Raw genomic sequence first — 22,498 nt, forward strand, 5'->3', positions numbered from 1 at the left:
CAAGAAAGTATTTTGAATGATGACACCAAGTTTCCCCTACGGACTAAATTAAGGAGTCTCCTCCTTTTTATAACTCATTTACAAAACTAGATTATAGTCTTACAAATAAAGAGTCTCTGGCGTACTTAATTCAGGCTGCAGACAAGGAAGATGATTGAAACCATGAAATCTAGGTGTTAAAGACTTATTCTATCGTTATCACAGAATGTTGAAAGGGATATAGTAACCTTTAATCCAATTTAATCAGGCTTTCTGGTGCAGGTGTGGTCTAAACATTTTTTTTAAAGCATCCTAGATAATTCTGATGGGCAGCCAAGGCTCAGAACTGCTGCTCTAACCCAGCCAATACTTTTATTTAGCAAACGAGGATGCTGAGGGCCAGAGGTGTGGGACTCTGACCAAGTCAAACATCTGGGATTAGAACAAAGGTCGCCGGGCTCCATCATACTTTTCAAGTGAATAACTAGGTCATCCTACTGTGCTTTCTTTTCACAGGGGCTACACAAGCGTAACATACAAAAATTTTTGGAGTTGAAGTAGAGAAACTGTCAGAAAAGAAGAATCCAAATAAGTAATATACATAAGATGTTTAACTCCATTGGTGATCAGGAAAATGTAAAGTAAAAGCCTAATGTGATACTGTTATACAGATTGGCAAAAATTTAAAAATATGACAGTACCAAGATTCTGGCAAGGATATGGGACCACAGAAACTACCATATACTACTGGTATTCATGTAAGTCAGTGAACTGCTTTGGAAAACAGTCATGATTTAATAAAATTGAAGACGCATATTTTCTTTTTTTGAAATTTGTAAGTTCAGGGGTATATGTGCAGGCTTATTATACAGGTAAACCCATGACATGGGGACTTGTCGTACAGATTATTTCATCACCCAGGTATTAGGCCTAGTGCCCATTAGTTATTTTTCCTGATCCTCTCCCTCCTCCTACCCTCCATCCTCCACCAGACCCTAGTGTGTGTTGTCCCCTCTGTGTGTCCATGTGTTCTCATGATTCAACTCCCACTTATAAGTGATAGCATATGGTATTAGGTTTTCTGTTCCTCGATGAGTTTGTAAGGATAAAGCCCTCCAGCTCCATCCATGATCTCCTTCTTTTTTATGGCTGCATAGTATTCCATGGTGTATATGTACTACATTTTCTTTATCCAGTCTACCACTGATGGGCATTTAAGTTGATCCTATGTCTTTGCTATTGTCAACAGTGCTGCAGTGAACATCTGTGTGCACGTGTCTTTATGGCAGAATGATTTATATTCCTTTGGGTATATACCCAGTAATGGGATTGCTGGGTCAAATGGTATTTCTGTTTTTAGGTCTTTGAAGAATCTCCACACTGCTTTCTACAACAATTTAACTAATTTACACTTCCACCAATTGTGCATAAGCATTACTTTTTCACCACAACCTCGCCAGCATCTATTGTTTGACTTTTTCATAATAGCCGTTCTGACTGGTGTGAGATGTATTTCACTGTGGTTTTGATTTGTATTTCTCTAATGACTAGTGATGATGAGCTTTTTAACATATGCTTTTTGGCCACATGTATGTCTTCTTTTAGAAGTGTGTGTTTATGTCCTTTGCCCACTTTTTAATGGGGTTTTTTCCTTGTAAATTTGTCTAAATTCCTTGTAGATGCTGGATATTAGACCTTTGTCAGATGCATAGTTTGAGAAAATTTTCTCCCATTCTGTAGATTATCTATTTACTGATAGTACTTTTGCTGTGCAGAAGCTCTTTAGTTTAATTAGATCCCATTTGTCAATTTTTGCATCTGTTGCAATTGCTTTTGATAACATCATGAAATTTTTGCCTGTTCCTATGTCCAGAATTAAGGGCTAGGATGTCTGGATGTCTTCCAGGGTTTTAATAGTTTGGGGTTTTACATTTAAGTCCATGATCCAGAAGAGGCATATTTTCTACGACCCAACAATTCTAGTACGAGGTAAATAACTTATAGTATGCCTTCACAAAGAGGGTGATATCACCCCCAAAGGAGCAAAAATTGGTCTTTGGCAGGCAAAAGAAATCTTAGATATGACAGTGTTTAGTGGCTCTCCAAAGCTCAGCCCTATCTGACAAACCCTATTCTTTAGTATTAAATTCTAAACTGTTGGCATTAAATTATCCCCCTAGAAGGAGTGATAATGAAAAGAAGGTTGAGAAACACCCAGAGAAATGCTACACATGAACCCCAGGAGATATATACCAGAATGCTCCAAACAGCACACTTCATTATAATCTGAGACTAGAAATGCCACAGTAGAGGAGAAATTTCAATATATCCAATTATGAAACACTATATAGCAATGAAAATGAACTTTAGCTGCACACCAAATGGGTAACCTTTACAATATTGAGCAAACAAGACACGAAAGAATCTACATATTATAGCATAATTCTGTTTGAAAAATTCAAAGTCAGGCAAATAGAATTATATTGTTTAAGGACCCATATACCAGACTGAAGTTGTACAGGAAAAGTTTACTGTTTCTAGTTACTAGTTACTTCTAGGCCTGTGGTCAGAAAGTAAAATATGAGATGGGTGAAGGGCAATAGAGTATTTTTTGACCTGGGTGTTTAAATCATACTTGTTCTCTATATAAAATGTTTTAAGCTTTTTTCTGCATATGTTACAGCTCATTTGAAAATATTAAAATATAAGAGAAAAAGGCAGGGGGGAAATTTTCTTGATCTTTGTCATTTTAACTTTTCTAAAGCTCAAGTTATTCCTTTATTCGCAAGTAATAATACAAACCTCCTTGGCCAGGTGCAGTGACTCAGACCTGTAATCCCACTCAGGCCTGTAATCCCAACACTTTGAGAGGCTGAGGCGGGTGGATCGTTTGAGCCCAGGAGTTCAAGACCAGCCTGGGCAACATGGCAAAACCCTGTCTCTACTAAAATACAAAAAATTAGCCGGACATAGTGACACATGCCTGTGGCCCCAGCTACTCAGGTGGATGAGGTTGGGAGGATCACTTGAGCTTGGAAGGTTGAGGCTGCAGTGAGCCAAGACTGTGCCACTGCACTCCAGCCTGGGTGACAAGGTGAGACCCTGTCTCAAAAAAACAACAACGAAGAAAAGGAAACCACCTCAAACATGCATGGTGCTTTCATTTATATAATCTCTTTTGCCCCTCAGCCTTAGTAGTAAGGAGTGAGCCAGAACTCATTTTTCAAGGGAGACAATGGCTTAAGACTAGTAGGAGTGCCAGGTGGATCCCATGGGGAAATAGACAGGCATTGCCGAACAAAAGATCAGCTGAGCAGGCTGGAGGTGGGAGCACGTCCGACACAGAAGTGTGTATGGTGGCACAGAGGGAGTGCATGGCGACACATGGAGAAGAGGCCATGTTCAGCTGTCCTTTTGAGGAGTCAATTTCAAAACAGGGAAGAATGTCTTTTCTAAATGATGTTTTAATCAAGCAGTTGCCACTGTTTCACACTATGAAGTTTTTACCCAGATTTTTTGGGGACAATAATACATATTCTTATACCCTGACTAAAATCAAATAGTTGTTTTTCCTTTTGTTTTGTTTGTTGTACAGCCAAGGTCTTGCTCTGTGGCCCAGGCTGGAGGGAAGTGGCACAATCTTAGCTCACTGCAGCCTCAAACTACCGGGCTCTAGCAATTTTCCCATCTCAGCATCTCAGCCTCCCAAGTAGCTGGGACTACAGGCATGTGCCACCAAACCTGGCTAATTTTTTTTTTTTTTTTTTTTGTAGAGATGGAGTCTCACTATGTTGCCCAGGCTAGTCTTCAACTTCTAGTCTCACACAATCCTCCCACCTCAGACTCCCAAAGTGCTGAGATTACAGGCATGTAATCCCACGCACCTGGCCCTAAAATACTTTAAAATAGGTTATTCTACAATGAAACCACCTATTGCTAATCACTTTGACACTCTAATAATATCCATTTAATACACATTAAAATGTTAATGGCTAATGATTGTTTAAAGTTCAAGATATTTGCGTTCAAAGGCCTATGATATATATCCAGAAACATTTTTATGAAAATAATCTAGTTTTCCATTTGGTTCATTTGTATTTAGTTTCCAATAATGAATGTTTTTATTAAAGATTTCAAAGCACATCAACTCTGTGGAGTAGGCGTTATCCAATTTTACAGATGAAACCCAGGCAAGATGAAGTGATGCAACTAGTGATGGGGCCAGGAGTGAATACCTTCTCTTCAGGACCCACATCCTATGCTCCCTTCCATAAGACCACCCTGTTTCTGGGCCCACACTGCTAAGGGCTGAAGAGAGCTTGGCTTACTATTACTTCAGCCTAGCGATCATGGTACTGGATGATAACATTGTATTTCCACAGGTTACTGTTGAAAGAAAGAGAAGAGTCTGGGTGTGATGGCCCACACCTGTAATCTCAGAACTTTGTGAGGTTGAAGCAGGTGAATGGCTTGAGGCCAGGCGTTCAAGACCAGCCTGGGCAACATAGTGAAACCTCATCTCTATAAAAAATACAAAAATTGGGCCAGGCACAGTGGCTCACACCTGTAATCCCAGCACTTTGGGAGGCCGAGGTGGGTGGATCACCTGAGGTCAAGAGTTCAAGACCAGCCTGGCCAACATGCTGAAACCTGTGTCTACTAAAAACATGAAAATTAGCCAGGTGTGGTGGCGGGCGCCTGTAGTCCCAGCTTCTTGGGAGGCTGAGGCAGGAGAATCGCTTGAACCCGGGAGGCAAAGGTCGCAGTGAGCTGAGATCATGCCATTGCACTCCAGCCTGGGTAACAGAGCAAGACTCTGTCTCAAAAAAAAAAAAAAAAAAAAAAAAAAAATTAAATTAAATGAAAAAAAAAAAGGAGAAAGGGGAAGGAGGAAACAGAGTACAGATAAACCAATATTTGGGTACAGAAACTTGTAACAGTTACCTCTAAAAGACTGGTTCCAAACTGGTGCTTTAAAACATAATGCAGGCTGGTTACGGTGACTCAAGCCTGTAATCCCAGCACTTTCAGAGGCCAAGGCAGGTGGATCACGAGGTCATGAGTGTAAGACTAGCCTGGCCAAGATGCTGAAACCTTGTCTCTACTAAAAATACAAAAAAATTAGCTGGGTGTGGTGGCATGCACCTGTAATCCCAGCTATTCGGGAGGCTGAGGTAGAGAATTTCTTAGACCTGGAGGCAGAGGTTTCAGTGAGCCGAGATCATGTCACTGCGCTCCAGCCTGGGCAACAGAGTGAGACTCTATCTGAAAAAATAAATAATTAAAAAATTTAAAAATCCAACTTTCTTTCCTTTTAATAAAGCGTTGGATAAAATTAAGTACGGCCTCTTTCAAAGAGGATTAAGGGAGGATAAACACAAATGCTTTAAAGCTAGAAGCAAATTAAAACAAAACAAAAATATCACACAGCAGTTTACATATTTGTTATTAGAACCTCAACAACTTTGTCCTGCAACAATACGATATAAATATTTCTAGTTTAATGCTGAATTTTTTTCACCAGATAGCTGAATAAAAGCAAATGGGGGCCAGGCACAGTGGCTCATGCCTATATCTTAGCACTTTGGGAGGCCGAGGCAGGTGGATCACCTGAGGTCAGGAGTTTCAGACCAGCTTAACCAGCATGGCGAAACCCCATCTCTACTAAAAATACAAAAACTAGCCAGGCATGGGTGCGGACGCCTGTAATCCCAGCTACTTGGGAGGCTGAGGCAGAATAGCTTAAATCCGGGAGGCAAAGGTTGCAGTGAGCCAAGATCGCACCATTGCACTCCAGCCTGGGTGACAAGAGCGAAACTCCGTCTCAAAAAAAAAAAAAAAAAAAAGCAAATGGAGACCAACTCTTCCCTAAATTGTAAAGGGAAATTAAGAGTAAAGGCCAAAAAGAAAGGACTTATCTGTTACCTGCTCTTTTCCCAATGGTAAGTTGGAATTGGAGTCACAAGTTCATCTACAAGTAAAATCTCATTCCCACAGATTTTATTAGAAGCCAGTTTAAGAGTAAGAAAGTACAGTAATGCTGGCTGACCAGGCCCCAGGATGGTACAGTGAAAGAAACTATGCTATCTGAGAAGCAGTTGTAAGGACACAGACAAAAAGCAAAACCGCTTTTGGAAACGGCTCAATATGAAAGTAGAGATACGCTCTATAAAGCAGAATGCCTCTGCATCACCCTATGCACTTCTTCCTCTCTGATTCCAGCCTTATGAAGTGTACTGTAAACCTCAAGATGTAGATAAATCCTGAGCATAGCTAGAGTCTTGACAACTTCATCCATAAAATGGGATAATAGCCACCTCATAAGATTGTTATGGGCATCAAAAGGGCAGGTACAAAAGCGCCCTGAAAATCACAGATAACGCAATTAACATTAGTTGCTATACCTCTCTTGGTACTCTTCATCAGAGACTTGGATGTGGTCATGCCACAGGCCCTTCTGGAAAGCCTTGTTCTCTCCTGCACTTGGAGCTCCAACCTTCAAGACCCAGCTCAAAACCTAACTCTTGCCTGGAGCTCTCTCTTGCACCTGATGTTCCTGAAACCCTGCAGAACTTACTGCACTAAGCGCACACCCACTGCCTTGCAGTTCTAGTGACTTTCCTGTCTTATCTCCCCAACTATACTGCGTCTGCCTCCTAAAAGCCTGGCTTGTACCTCTTTGATTCCCACACCATGAACTCAGCAAAGGGTCAATAAATATCTGTTGACTGATAGAAGCCATGATAAAAGATCAACAATATTTAATTTTAAAAAACATACACCTTAGGATATTTCACATTCCCTTCCCTCCCTGCTCCCCTACAGCTGAGAAGTAAGATGGATCAAGACTAAGAGCTCAGGCCCGGTGCGGTGGCTCACGCCTGTAATCCCAGCACTTTCGGAGGCCGAGACAGGCAGATCATTTGAGGTAGGGAGTTCGAGACCAGCCTGGCCAACATGGCGAAACCCCATCCCTACTAAAACTACAAAAAATAGCCGGGCGTGGTGGTGGGCGCCTGTAGTCCCTGCTACTCGGGAGGGTGAGGCAGGAGACTTGCTTGAACCTGGGAGACGGAGGTTGCAGTGAGCCAAGATCACACCACTGCACTCCAGCCTGTACAACAGGGTGAGACTTTGTCTCAAAAAAAAAAGAAAAAGAAAAAGAAAATAAGACTAAGAGCTCAGAACTAAATATCAATTTAATTTTACAGTCTCAAAATATGGAAACTCCCCAAATACAACACATAGCAGCTGTTATGTTTGCAAGTGAGAAGGGTCAGCTGTAAAAATACAGCCCCTGGAATAGCGGTCACAGGGCAAACTGCAAGAACACCTCCCAGGGAAGCCTCCACTGCTGATGTGAAGTCAGGAAGTTAGGCTCAGCAGCGCCACAGGCCAGAGATTCTCCACTTCCTAATCTCCAAGAATTCCTTTAGTTTTCACTTTCTCTCTCACACATTAGATCTTGAAAAACCCCTCCTACCCATCAAATGCACTAATTTACCTAATTTTTTAATAATTCAAAGGGATTCATAACTACCAATCAGAGCTTCTGGCCAGGTCAGATAACAGTATGCCATTCCATTCTGAGACAACAGAATTTAGTTTAAAAAGAACAAAAAAAAACTTTATTTTTGTTTTGTTTTAGTTAAGACAAGGTCTTCCTCTGTCTCCCAGGCTGGAGTACAGTGGTACAATCTTGGCTCACTGCAACCTCCACCTCCTGGGTTCAAGCGATCCTCCCACCTCAGCCTCCCAAGTAGCTGGGACTACAGGTACAAGCCACCATGCCCAGCTAAAATCTTGATAGTTTAGTTGGTCAATGAAATCTTTTCAAGTCCTAAATGTTTTATTCCTGTCTGACTTTTCAAAATATTGAAAATAGCCTTCATAGTCCCATTCCTACCTCCTTAAAAGCCTCCACCATTGGGGACCCTGGATGGAGGATGGGTGGGAACCACTGCTCAGGGCTGGTTGGCTCTCAGGGCTGCTTCAATCAGACCAGGATGCCCTGGTGACACCCAGAGAAGATGCTCACCTAGAAGAGGCCTGCTGGAGCAGCAGGACCTCAGGGGCATGTTGCCTAATAGGGTAATTGTGTCTCCCCATTTAGAGAGGAACGTAAGGGTGTCAAGGGAATTAAAAAGATATGCTCAAGTGGATATCACTTGGTGATAAAGTATTAAGTGCTTAAGTATTATTGGAAAAAACTCTAAGTATAACATTACCAATTTGAGGAAAAAGCAAACAATAGTTTAAAATCCTGTGCATTTCTGGGAAAATTCGGACATGTACTGGATTTTAGGTGGTATTCTGGAATTATTCTTTGTTGTTCTGTGATGATGGTACTCTGTTTACATCAGAGAATGTCTGTATTCTTAGCAGATTCATGCTAAAATTTAGGGGTGAGGTGCCACTGTATATAAAATTTGCTTTCAAATGGTTTAAAAGAGAAAACGAGCAAGTGTATATGTGAACTGTGATAAGATGTGGGGGGAGTGCATGCACATACACAGAGAGATAAACCACATGTGGCAAAATGTTAATTGCTGGATCCAGGTAGGAGGTATGTGGGTATCCACTGTACTTTTCATTCAACTTTCTGGTATATTTGGGAATTTTCAAGCTAAAAATTCTTGGGGGAAAAATCGTGTGGTAAACAGGGAAATTTTAAAAATTCAGATCCAGGTTGGGATTTAGATCCTCTAAACACCTGCTTAAACTTACACAAGTAGAAAGCAAAGTGCTCTCATCTTCCCTTAACCCCTTTATCTGCGATGTCTTCTATGGATGGAGCCAACTGTGGCTTTCTCTCCCCACAGCAAGCACAGAGGGGAGGCATTTGGTTGGTAGGCCCCTCCATCTCTTCCCCCAGGGTTTACAGGCTATCCATAGCATAAGAAAAGGCTAAAGGAGGTGCACAGAGACTAAGGCTTTGAAAACTGAGGCCCAATAAAAACGGAAGAGATCCTTGTCATAATCTACAGAAAATGCATTCCTAAAAACAATGAGCTAACATCCTACGACAGCCTGTCACAGACAGAAAATCAACACTGCATGCAGAGAGAACCAGAGAAAGGAGAGAGGGAAGGAGAAACAAAATGCCCCAACTATGGGCACTTTTTGGCTTGCTTTTTAAACATCTGTATTGATAATTCACACACCATATGATTCATCCATTCAGAGTATAGAATTCAATGGTTTTAGTATATTTACCGTTGTGCAACCATCATCACTATCTAAGATTAGAACATTTCATTACCTTGAAAGGAAACACTTATCTTTAAGTAGCCACTGATTTTCCCCTAATCCCCCATCCCCACCTGCTGACAACCATTAATCTACTTTCTGACTACATGGATTTTAAAACTCTGGACACTTCACATAAACGAGATCCTACAAAATGTGTCCTTTTGTGACTGGCTTCTTCACTTAGCATAACGTTTTCAATGTTCATCCATACTATAGCATGTATTAGTACTTCCTTATTATTGCTGAATACTCCATTATTCCAGTGTGATAGCTGACATTTTATTCATGCATTCATCAGCTAATGAACATCTGCATTGTTTCCACTTTTTGACAATTATGAATAAATAATGGTGTTACGAGCATTTGTGTACATTTTTTGTGTGCACATTTTCATTTCTCTGGGCTATATTTATACACACACACACACACACATATACAATTTTTGGTACTGCTCCTTGTGGAACAGGGCTACCCTATAGGCAGGGTGTCCAGAGTAGCCTTGGCTATATATCTAGGGATACAATTCCTGGGTCACATGGTAATTCTATGTTTAATTTTTCAAGGAACTGCTAAACAGTTTTCCAAAGTGGCTGCAAAATTTGACACTCCCACTAGTAGGTAGGAGGCTTCTAATTTCCCTACATCTTCATAAACACTGGATGTTGTCATTTTGATTATAGCCATCTTACTGGGTATGAATGCCATCTCACAGTAGTTTCAATTTTCATTTTCCCAATGGCTATTGATGTTGGGCATCTTATTTGATTATGATATCATGTGATTATCTGTATATCTTCTTTGGAGAAATGTTGTTTTAAATCTAATGCCCATTTTTAATTGAGTTCTATGTCTTTATATTATTAAGTTGTAAGAGTTCCCTATATATTCTGGGTTTTGTTGTTTTTAGAGATGGGTTCTCACTGTGCTGCCCAGGCTAGTCTCCAGCTCCTGGGCTCAAACGATGCACTCACCCCAGCCTCCCAAGCAGCTGGGACTATAGGCACATGCCACCACACCCAGCTTAGAGTTCCCTCTATATTCTAGATATCAGAACCTTATCAGGTATGATTTGCAAAATGCTGTTCTCTCTTATACTGTGGCCCACTTTTTCATATTCTTGATTATGTCCTTTGAAGAACAAAGTTTAAAATTTTGATGGAGTCCAGTTTTTTTCTTTTGTAAGGTGCTTTCTTAATATGGTAATTGTGAGGAGTAGGAATTATTAATCATGTCCTATAAAATGATGGAAACGAAGGTCAATGAAGTAAATAACCCAAGGTCTCACATGACTGCTGCACATGGTCCTGCCTGACACGGCCCACACAGAGGAACATGGCAGTCCTGGCAATGTGTGGGAGCTGGGGTATGAACTCAGACCTTCTGACCAGGCCAGGATTCGGATTACTCATACACTTTATGAGTATTCTAATGTAATATGGCTGATTATTAAAGAAACTCCCCTGTTATTACACATTCAGCATTCTAAGGATGCTATTAAAGTAAGAGGGCTTTGGAACTCATCTTTGGAAGCTGTACTGAGAGGTAGTGAGTAGCATGTTTCGTGAACATACCCAATTACGGCCAGGGTGAGTTTGAGTTTATAAAGAAGTCAAAAGTGGCACCGAGTCTGGTGAAGAAGGTAAATTATTAGGCTGAATTATACCATTTTAGATTTATACGTACAGTGACACACATCAATACAAAGTATAAGCAATGTTCTATTAAGGCTCAAAGTAGATGTAAATCTCAAAATCTGCAAAAGTTGTTTCTGGCAATGGTAGATAGATATAATAGATACCAAAGAATATTTATAAAATGTATAAAAAGTAAGTACTTTGATATATTTTTAAACACTTTTATGTAAAAATTGTCCATCTTTTTCCTTTTTGGTTATACATGATATATTTGAATCAAAATCACTAAATTAGAGTTGAAAAGCATTTCATTTTTTTCTAGAAAGGAGGCTTAAAAAAAAGAATTTCACATGATTCAATTCTCTCATTTTAAGTGGGGAAGCATGCACAGAACACTGAAGGATTCATCCAAGGTCATTCATGAGAACACTGGCGGAACCAGGAGTACAATGTAAGGACTGGATTCCCATGTTCTATTTCCTAATATTAGCTGTCTTTGCTTTGCTTTTAGCATTTATGATTTCCCCCCTTCTTTCTCCCTTAAGACTTCTCCAAGCGGATTATACCATCTGAGACTCTTTTCCAAAGGGTGGGGAACTCTGCCCAGACTTCATTGTCTATTCTCCAATTGCAACTTTCCCTAATAACAATTTATCCAAACATCTCAAATTCATGTAGATAACTCTGACAGCAAATAAAAGGTACACATTTTATAAAGTAAGTTATAAGTGAGACACTGCCAAGCTTTATTTCAAAAACCAGGCTCTAGTTTCCAATCTAAGAAGTAAATGGCTTTCTGCCTGTTTCTGCCTTTCCTCCCTCACTCAGGAGAGAGAGCCAAGGCTGTGTCTTGAGGGATTGCTTCATAAGGAAAAATCAAGGCAGGGCACAGTCCCAGGATGGCCAGCGCGGGTTGCAAGTGAGCTAGCAGAACGCTCTGGGAAAAGGGAACTGGATTCATGAGCAGGCTAGTTCAGTCCCCAGAGCGATTTCTCTCCACTGGAAACAGGTCTGAGTGCTGACACGGGGGTTTCCCACAGCTTCTACTGGCCTCCAAAGGCATATTTGTCATCAGAGGCTCTTGATGAAGCTGTACATAAATATCTGACTGTTGTTAAATGCAAAACAAAACAAAAAAAAATATTCCACAGGAACCAAATCAAAACCAGCTGTGTGGGGGAGAGGCCAAAATCTCAGTGTAAGTGCAAAAGGCCCAGCAGAAACACTTGTTAATTGTGTTATTTACTTTGCTGAATAGTAAATTGCTGTGCCAATGAAGTCATATCACATGACCGTAATGTTTTTCATATGACTTTTTGGCTATGAGAGAAATGGGCATTTTCTAGAATTCTGAGTTCTACAGTGAATGAATCACAATCTACATTTTAATTCATAATCAATTAATCAGCTCAGCCCTGTTCATTTCTGCTGGTCTGTTTATGATTTTATAGCCTACGTTATGGTTGTTGCTAAACTTTCTTTTTAGATGATCATTCATTAATCCTCAAATCTGCAGAAAGGAAGTTCTATTTAGTAGAACCTTGACAAAATGCAAATTATATTAATGGTGCACTGTAATTGCAACCCTGAAATCATAACTGCATGGTACAACATCAAATACTGACAATATGGTCAAGGCAAGGAAGTAAAACAGCCTAAAATTAATCCAGGAATCATGGAACGTGCAAACTTTCACGAATAGGAATGAAGTATTTCAGGGAAATTGGGTAAAGGGACTTAGGAATTTGAATTTCTCAGGGATATACCAATACAGCTTGTTCTATTAACTCTTTTATAAATTAGTCTTATCTCTAGTTAGATTCAGTTCGAAAATATTCTGGCATTTCTCATAGTATGATGTTGAACCCACAGTTGGAACAAATAAATACATGTGAACTGATACTTATTCTACTCATAGGATGAGAAATAACTCTAAGAAGGTAAGTCACAGCAAATTTTTGGCAACATGGCTAAGGTGTTCATACGTTTGATTTAGACTGAGCATTTCTTCAACAAACGCAGCTTTTTTTTTTTTAAATAAGAGACAGGGTCTTGCTCTGTCACCCAGGCTGGAGTACAGTGGCACAATCATAGCTCACTATCTGCCGCAAACTCCTGGGCTCAAGTGATCCTCCTGCCTCAGCATTATAAGTAGCTGGTGTGCCACCATGCCTGGCTAATTTCTAATTTTCTTAAATAGAGACAGAGGCTCACCATCTTGCCCAGGCTGGCCTTAAACTCCCAGACCCAAGCAATCCTACCAACTCAGCCTCCCAAAGTGCTGGGATTTCAGGTGTAAGCCACTGCGCCCATCCCAAATGCAGCAATTTAAAAGATACTTGGTGAGAACCTCAATAGCTCCATGACTTGGACACCCTGTGGTTCATCAACTTTAAGGCCATTTCCCTGGGTTCCAAATAGGATAAATAAAGATCTAGGAGGGACAGAGAGTCAGGATCAATCTCCAAGTATCCAAACCCATTCTCAGTAAAGGCCTTGGAAGTAAAGGTTAGAGCTTTATGCGAAATTCCCTAATTCACAAGGCAACATTTTAAGAGGGGAGAAAACTGAGTGGGGCCTTTCTTCCATTAAACCTCCTAATCCCCCATGAGCAGAATGTTAACTATAATTTGGCAAAGAATATGGCTATCTGTCCAAGTCCCCTTCTTTTTTTTTTTTTTTTATTTCAATAGTTTCTGGGGTAGAGGTGATTTTTGGTTATACAGATAAGTTCTTTAGTGGTGATTTCTGAGATTTTAGTCCACTTGTCACCCAAGCAGTGTACACAGCACCCAATATGTCTTTTATCCTTTACCCCCCTCCCAAGCTTCTCCCTCAAGTCCCCAAAGTCCATTATATCATTCTTATGCAAGGCTCCTTCTTCATAAAAATGTAACATTAGCAAAGGCAAATGGCATTTATGTGGTATTTAAAATTTTTAATCTATAACTTGAGATATTCTCATTAAACTTTTTTTTATTGCATCCTAGCTCTCTAGCCTCTCCTCACTGTGCTAAATGGAATAGAGTAAATCTCCTTTGTCTAGCTAAATCCATTGACTAGTGCTATTCTTTTTCTCCAAGCTCCATCTCCATCCCATCTCCAATGCCAACCAGTCATTTTCACTCACTTATCCCATTACCTCAAAGTCATCAAGTCATCACTACCTAAAACAATTCATCTTTGTCAGCCTGGTCCCCAGTCTCCACTATGCACCCTCGCACATTGACCTCTCCTCCAATAAAAACTAACTTGGTAATTTGCCTGCTAACCTCAACAGCAGTATGATTATTCTAGTAACCTAGTTTAAAATGATTGCAATCATTTTCAGGTATCTGATGGACAGGGGATGAGCGCAAAAAATTGGGTTGCATTAGTCAATCGCACTAAATCTAGATGATTCTAGCTTGGATATGGCTTCCAATTCATTACTATGTGCCCCTTTCTATATAAATATAGAATATAAAGGAATTTGTAGTCTCTAGTTGGATCAGCTTGGCACTCTTCCTTCATAAAGGGGCTATATTTAGGGAGACAGACCACAGGTGCAAAGAATATGGAAAATTGTAATAGCATTGAGACTTTTTCTTTAAATGAAAAACAATTACGTACCTTGCTACAACATGAATAAACCTTAAAAACATTGTGCTAAATAGAGGATGCCAGACACAAAGGATAATTTATGTGATGTGTCCAGAATAGAAAAATCCTTACAGACAGAAAGAAGATTAGTGGTTGCCAGGGGCTGGAAGGAGGAGGGAACAGGGAGTGACCATTTAATAGGTTCAGAGTTTGTTTTGGGTGGGGGGGATGAAAATTTTCTAAACTGAGAGAGTGGTAATGGTTGCACAAGTCTGTGAATATACTAAAAACCACTGAACTGCACACTTTAAAAAGGGGTGTGTGTGTGTGTGTGTGTGTGTGTGTGTGTGTGTGTGTGTGTGTGTGTGTGTGTGTGTGTGTGTGTGTTGTGTGTGGTGGTTGTTTATCCCCCCCCCGCCCTTGCAGGCTGGAGTGCAACAGCATGATCTCAGCTCACTGCAGCCTCCACCTCCCGGGTTCAAGTGATTCTCCTGCCTCAGCCTCCCAAGTAGCTGGGATTACAGGTACATGCCACCACAGCCAGCTAATTTTGTATTTTTAGTAGAGACAAGGTTTCGCCATGTTGGCTAGGCTGGTCTCAAACTCCTGACCTCAAGTGATCCACCCACTTCGGCCTCCCAAAGTGCTGGGATTACAGGCGTGAGCCACTGCGCCCAGCCAAAATGGTGTGTTTTATGGTATGTGAATTATTAACTCAATAAAGCTGTTATTAAAAAACATTATGTTGACTTCAGGTAACTCTGGCTCCAAGTACATCACACTACTCATGATTTTGAGTAATACACTAAAGACTTGGCCTCAGAGACCGTTATTCAGTCTAGAACGCCCTAGGCTTCTTGCCCTTCCCTTCTCTACTCTTTCTCTGCCAAAATCCAACTTTTATTTTTAAAAATAGTCTAGTCATCCTTTAAAACTAAGTGAAATATTTGTTCTCTTCCTGTGAAGCTTTTCTTGACATCCCTATTCCCCTAGGCAGAAGTAACTGCTCTCTCAGCACTTAATATACAAATGACTAAAACATTTTTTATCGCATTAGAGCTCACTATTTACATGTCAGCTTCTCACACTAGACTACGAGCCCTTGAAAGTCAGTGTCTCATTAACTTCTGTATTCAGTTACTAGCACAGTGCTTGGTATCAGATTTTCAAAAGATGTTCAGTATATTTTTTAAACACATATTTTATAAACAAAGTATATAATGGTAATGTCACATATAATTATCTAGTTGAATCGTTTGCAATTCCAATGTTGATTGATGGAAATAGTTAACCCAAAATGAGAATTAATTTAGCATCTTGATTGTGTTGCTAAAATAAGTAAGTGGAGACCTTTCTACGTAGAATGAAGAATTTTGTGTTTCTATTACTGACCACCTGTAAATGCATTGAGAATCAAGTATGTAAATCAAAACACTACTTTTACACAGATATATGTAAAGATATATATATATTTTAACATATATTTATATATTTTGCTTATACGCACACATTTTTCAAATATAAAATGATGTAGTTAGAACAGTAATTTTTGTTGCTATGAGGTCCTCTACTAAGTACTGTATTTCAAACCTTATCTTAAAACACAGTCCTATTCAGAGTTAAGAAAAATAATGATCCTTTTTGAAGACAGGGGTTATAAACTCAAATACCTGTTAAGGGTCACCTACTAAAGGGCATCATCTAAATAAAGAATATAACCTAAAGAATATCTCTGGGCAGAAAAGTAACAACAGTGTTTGTCTCCAGGAAAGGAACTGAGGAGCTAAGGGACATGTATAGAAGGAAGATTCCCTTTTCACAGAATTTTTTTTTTTCCTTTCCTGAGACAGAGTCTCGCTCTGTCACCCAGGCTGGAATTCAGTGGTGTGATTTCAGCTCACTGCAACCTCTGCCTCCCTGGTTCAAGCAATTCTCCTGCCTCGTCCCTGAGTAGCTGGGACTACAGGCGCACGCTGCCATGCCGGGCTAGTTTTTTGTATTTTTAGTAGAGATGGGGTTCCACCGTGTTGCCCAGGCTGGTCTCAAACTCCTGAGCTCAGGCACCCCGCCAGCCTTGGCCTCCCAAAGTGCTAGGATTAGAGGCATGAGCCACCGTGCCCAGCCCAGAATATTTTGTAATACATTTTAATTTTATATAAAGTGCATTATCTATAAACTTTGCTTCGTGGCAGTAGCTAACCATCACTATTAAGAGATGCATGTCTGGAGTTCCCGGATCTGATTTTTCAAAGTTGGAAATGGGAAAACTCAGACCCTCCTGTGATTTTTTTTTTTTTTTTTTTTTTGAGATGGAGTCTTGCTCTGTTGCCCAGGCTGGAGTGCAGTGGCGCAATCTTGGTTCACTGCAACCTTTGCTTCCCGGGTTCAAGTCACTCTCCTGCCTCAGCCTCCCGAGTAACTGGGATTACAGGCATGCACCACCATGCCCGACTAATTTTTGCATTTTTAGTAGAGACGGGGTTTCACCATGTTGGCCAGGCTGGTCTCGAACTCCTGACCTCAGGTGATCTGTCCCCCTCGGCCTCCCAAAGTGCTAGGATTACAGCTGTGAGCCACCACGCCCAGCCTAAAACTTGTGATTTTTAAACGATGGCTTTATTCAGAATTTAACATACAGGGCAGGCCAAAAAATACATACCTGCAAGCCATATCTGGCTCATAGGCCAAACAGTTTACCATCTCTAATCTAAAATTTGACGTGACGTATGATTCCAAAACTAAAGATATAATTTAGTAGAGGAAAATTCAAAAAGAAAACTCAGGCTCGTGGATGAAACCATGCTCCCTTCTGCTCCACCACCTATTTAGTCACTATTGCTTTTAAACTTTCTCTAACTCTTTGAAAAAGCCATTAAGGTTTGACCAACTAAAATGTAAGATAAACCAGGTTAAATCTAGAAACCTACCCACTATTCTAGCATCTGCTCTGTTTTAAAGAGTGAAAAACTGGGTCAATTTCAAGTTGAAATTCTTCTAGCTAACAAATACGTAAATTACTTCTAGCTGGGTGGCAAAACTTCCTTAAGCCATCAAATGACTGCATGTTTACAAACATCTGTGTTACCTCTTCCATACCATCAGGCAGTACAGCACTGCTTAAAAGATAATACAGCAGACAATAAAGACAATGTTCTGAACCCTGCCTGGGAACCCAATCACAATTCAGGGGAAAAATACCTTAAAGTCTCTCAAAGAGCAGCAGAGATGCCATTCATCTCCTGAAACTTGAAATAGACTCTTTGTGGCTCTAACTATTGGCCATAAGTGGAAGACTGCATCTGTTTAATGCCCAGAGGACACCAAAACAATTTAAAGAAGGACTGCCTTCAATTGTAAGTCCAGCACTAGAGATGTACTATCTTGCCTCCTTGCTGTACCTGAAAATCTCACAATCTGCTCAAAGCTCCAATGGGTCTGACTTTGGTATTTCTACATGGTCTTCCTATACTCAGCACTAGCTCCACCTCTCCAAACAGCAGCCCTTTCACCACTGGCTGGTCCAGTATTGGGCCTGGTCATCTATTCATTGACAACTTGGGGCCTCCCTGAATGGTGAGGATATGCAACCTATGGAGGAATTTATAGATCTTTGCACCCATGCAATCATTTGACAAGATGGCTGGGGGAAGTTTTGCCACCTAGCTAGAAATAATTTATATATTTCTCTTTAGTTGATGGGAAGAATTGCAACTTAAAAGGACTAATGGCAAGTGCACTACCCCTGCAGGACACAGGAAGTCAAGGTTTTCCTTATGTAGTTTGTGGAAACACAACATAAGCTACATTTCTCCTCATGGCTTCTTTATCCAGGTAACTAAGGGGAAGAGATATTGATTTAATCTCACTCATCAATTGGGAGGAATTGCACATTTTGCCAAGTGATCCAAATAGCTCTACCACCATACACAGTATTCCCTTTTCTAAGAACAGCGAGCATTTGGAAAAACAAAATAATTTTTTTTTTTTTTTTTTTTGAGACAGAGTCTCGCACTGTCGCCCGGACTGGAGTGCAGTGGCACAATCTCGGCTCATTGCAACCTCTGCCTCCGGGATTCAAGCAATTCTCCTGCCTCAGCCCCCCAAGTAGCTGGGATTACACACGCCTGCCACCATGCCCACCAAATTTTTTTATTTTAGTGGAGACAGGGTTTCACTATGTTGGCCAGGCTGGTCTCAAACTCCTGACCTTGTGACCCACCCACCTTGGCCTCTCAAAGTGCTTGGATTACAGGCGTGAGCCACCTCGCCCGGCTGATAATTTTTCTTAAACTCAGTCTTAAAAAAAAAAAAATGATGCAATGACCCAGGAAATTAAGATCTGCAAAATATTCTAGCTGAGAAACAAAGCATAACTCTCTCAGGTTGTGTCTGGGGAAGCCATTTCATGGTGGAGTTCAGGGTCTAAGAAGACTGATCAAATCGTGAAAAAGCCAGGCATGTTCTTTCTGAAGAACATGGCCAGAGTCCAATACCTTCTTTCTAAAGAACATAGCTGGAGTCCAATGTCTTTACCAACTTACATTTTAATATATGGACGTTAAAGCCAACTCTCTCCAATGGTCATATACATGCAGATCTTCAGTAAGGACAAGAGGTGCCTGGAAATCTACAACCTATACTTCCTTTATCACAGTGATTTTGTGTATTAGGCACCTACTGGACAGCAACCTACACACATCAGTATCCAGCACTTGCTGAAGGTTATTCATTCTCTGGTAACTAGCAGACTTATTTAGTGATATTTGCTCTGAGTTACAAAAATTAAAATTAATTGCTTTCTTCCTTTTCCATTATGGCGAATATCAAATAGTTTTAAGCATGTCAGTCTTCACTACAGAAAGCTTGTTTTGTTCTTACCTCGGCAGCTTGGGTTTCTTGATGCAGCAATGTAAGACCAGTCAAGTCTTCTAAGAAGGAATGTGAAGAATTAAACACCTTGGCTAGGAAGTTAAATCCTTCTCGTTCATATTGATCAAGAACCTGTAAAACATTTACATTTTTAAAAAAGGAGGCTCTAGACTTAAAATGCAAATTAAAAGACTTTCACTTCTAACAAGCTCTTGTCAAAAATAAAATTAAAATGAGAATTAAATATGGGAATAATAATGCAATCTAGTGGCCAAAAAACTAGGACGGCTTAGTATTTATCATCTTTTCCCTTCTTAGAATGATAACAACATTATCTTCCAGTTTGAGTACCAATGTTTTCTCAAAATAAATTTCATGCAAATTCACTAAAAATTCTAGAAGTTAGGATTAGTTAGTGGCTCTAAAGTTCACTGGTTAGAAAAGAACAGGTGAGAGAAAAGCCAAGAAAATAAATTTAAAAGGATAAATGAGAAGGGAGGGGAGAAAGGATTTTGTCAAAAAAGTGTGACATACGAGCTAGCCAAATATATTTTTAAAAATGATTTTTAAATGGAAAAATAAATTTCAATAGGTACTTCACAGAAGAGGATATCCAAAGAGCCAATAAACATGAAAATGGGCTCCATGGCATGAGTAGTTGATATGAAAACTGAAACCACAATGAAACACTACTTTGCACCTATCAAAAAGACTAAAATGACAAAGAAAATACCAAGTGCTTGCAAGGATGTGGAACAACCAGGACTCTATGCCCTATGATGCAGCAATTCTACTCTATGTGTATATACACCCAACAAAAATGTGTACATATGTGCACCAGAAGACACAAACAAAAATGTCCATAGCAGCGCTATTCATGATAGCCCAAAACTGGAAACCACTGAGGTGACCATCAACAGTAGAATGAACAAATGGATTGTGGTATAGTCATACAATGGAATACTATATATCAGTGAGAACAAACTACCTTCAAACATAATGTTACACAAAAGAAAGGAGAAGCAGTATGTACTGTACAATTACATTTATATAAAATTAAAATGAAATAGGCAACATGAATCTGTGGTGTAAAAGAAAAGATAGTGGCTACCCATAGACAGACTGTAAGGCGCACAAGGGATATTCCAAGGTGCTGGTAATAATTTATTTACCTAACCATTGGTTACATAAGGTGTACTTTTTGAGAATTCATTAAGTTGAACAGATGATTTGTGTGTTTTTTTGGGTATATGTTATCCTTACATAGAAAGTTAAGAAATAAAAGGCCTATACACTTGAGAGGAGAATATGAGAACAGTAAAGAGTTCTTAGAAACAATGAGTATCACATTTAGGAATTCAGTGATCACAGGGACTGTGAAACATAGAACGCTGAACCAGAATGCCTCAGAAATTCTCTGGGAACTCACAAGAAATAAAGAGATGAATGCTTTAAAAAGATAGCAGACATTGAAGACATATCTAAGAAATCAACAATGCATAAACAGACCAAAACAGTAATAATACTAGAATTTTTTTCTTTTCAGAAGATGAAAATGCAGGCACCCTTTAATCCAGCAATTCCACTTTTAAGACTTCATACTGATAAAGCTGTACATGGGCACAAAGACTTATGTTGTAAGGATGCTTACTGAAACACTGTTTGGGCCAGGCACGATGACTCACGCCTGTAATCCTAGCACTTTGGGTGGCCAACGCAGGAGGACTGCTTGAGCTTAAGAGTTCAGGACCAGCCTGGGCAACATAGTGAGACCTCATCTCCACAATAAAATTTAAAGATTAGCCAGGCGTGGTGGAGTGCACCTGTAATTCCAGCTACTTGGGAAGCTGAAGTGGGAGGATCACCTGAACTCAGGAGGTTGAGGCTGCAATGAGTTATGATCATGCCACTGCACTCCAACCTGGGTGACAGAGTCTTCAAAAACAAAAAAAAAGGCATATTTTGTATCCATTAAAAGAATGAGGCAGGTCTATAGTACTGACACAAATTGTTTTCCAAAACATAGCAATATATTTAAAAAGCAATATCTAGACTGTGTATAGATAGTATTTGTGTTCAAAGAGTGGAAGGAGGAGACAGGAAGAAGAAATGCATGGATGTACATACTTGATTATGCATGTATCATCTATGGAAGAATATCTCTGGCAGAATGCATATACACACAAACTGACATCAAATAGTGGCCTCTGTAGATTATTTTATACTACTTTAACTTTTAAATCCATGTGCATGTGTTACTAATTATTCAATATTTATTAAAATAAGGTTTTTAAATATTTAATATTAAAAATTAATATTTGTTAAAATTAAAATTATTTAATTGCCACTGATAATAAATACACCATAACTTAATCAGCTCTCTGTTAAAGGGTAGTGCTTTCTAACTTTTGTTGCTGCAAACAGTGTTTTTTTCCTTGGTGACAGTCTTGCTCTGTCACCTAGGCTGGAGTGCAGTGGCACAATTATAGCTTACTGCAGCCTCAACCTCCTGGGTTCAGGTGATCCTCCCACCTTTATTTAATGTTAATAAACAATATTTATTAACGTTAAATATTTAATAATATTTCTTTTTTTTTTATTATACTTTAAGTTTTAGGGTACATGTGCACAATGTGCAGGTTAGTTATATATGTATACATGTGCCATGCTGGTGTGCTGCACCCATTAACTCGCCATTTAGCATTAGGCATATCTCCTAATGTTATCCCTCCCCCCTCCTCCAACCCCACAACAGTCCCCAGAATGTGATGTTCCCCTTCCTGTGTCCATGTGTTCTCATTGTTCAATTCCCATCTATGAGTGAGAACATGCGGTGTTTGGTTTTTTGTCCTTGTGATAGTTTACTGAGAATGATGATTTCCAATTTCATCCATGTCCCTACAAAGGACATGAACTCATCATTTTTTATGGCTGCATAGTATTCCATGGTGTATATGTGCCACATTTTCTTAATACAGTCTATCACTGTTGGACATTTGGGTTGGTTCCAAGTCTTTGCTATTGTGAATAGTGCCACAATAAACATACGTGTGCATGTGTCTTTATAGCAGCATGATTTATAGTCCTTTGGGTATATACCCAGTAATGGGATGGCTGGGTCAAATGGTATTTCTAAGTTCTAGATCCCTGAGGAATCGCCACACTGACTTCCACAATGGTTG

At 39.8% G+C, this 22,498-nt stretch overlaps 1 protein-coding gene across 17 annotated transcripts in view; it reads right to left on the minus strand.

The window, feature by feature from the left end:
* Window positions 1-22,498, minus strand: part of ATG7 (autophagy related 7) — a 274,642-nt gene that overhangs the window by 98,963 nt on the left and 153,181 nt on the right. For 10 of the 17 annotated variants that reach the window (XM_024245298.3, XM_063721876.1, XM_054551709.2 and 7 more), the window contains one exon: window positions 19,326-19,448. In XM_024245298.3, coding sequence (XP_024101066.1) covers window positions 19,326-19,448 — 123 coding nt within the window. Of the gene's footprint in view, window positions 1-3; window positions 5,245-19,325; window positions 19,449-22,498 lie in introns of those variants that run through there. The other 7 variants (XM_063721875.1, XM_054551708.2, XM_054551707.2 and 4 more) reach the window with 4 other exon arrangements.

The sequence above is a fragment of the Pongo abelii genome, chromosome 2 (assembly GCF_028885655.2).
Source record: "Pongo abelii isolate AG06213 chromosome 2, NHGRI_mPonAbe1-v2.0_pri, whole genome shotgun sequence".
NCBI lineage: Eukaryota > Metazoa > Chordata > Mammalia > Primates > Hominidae > Pongo > Pongo abelii.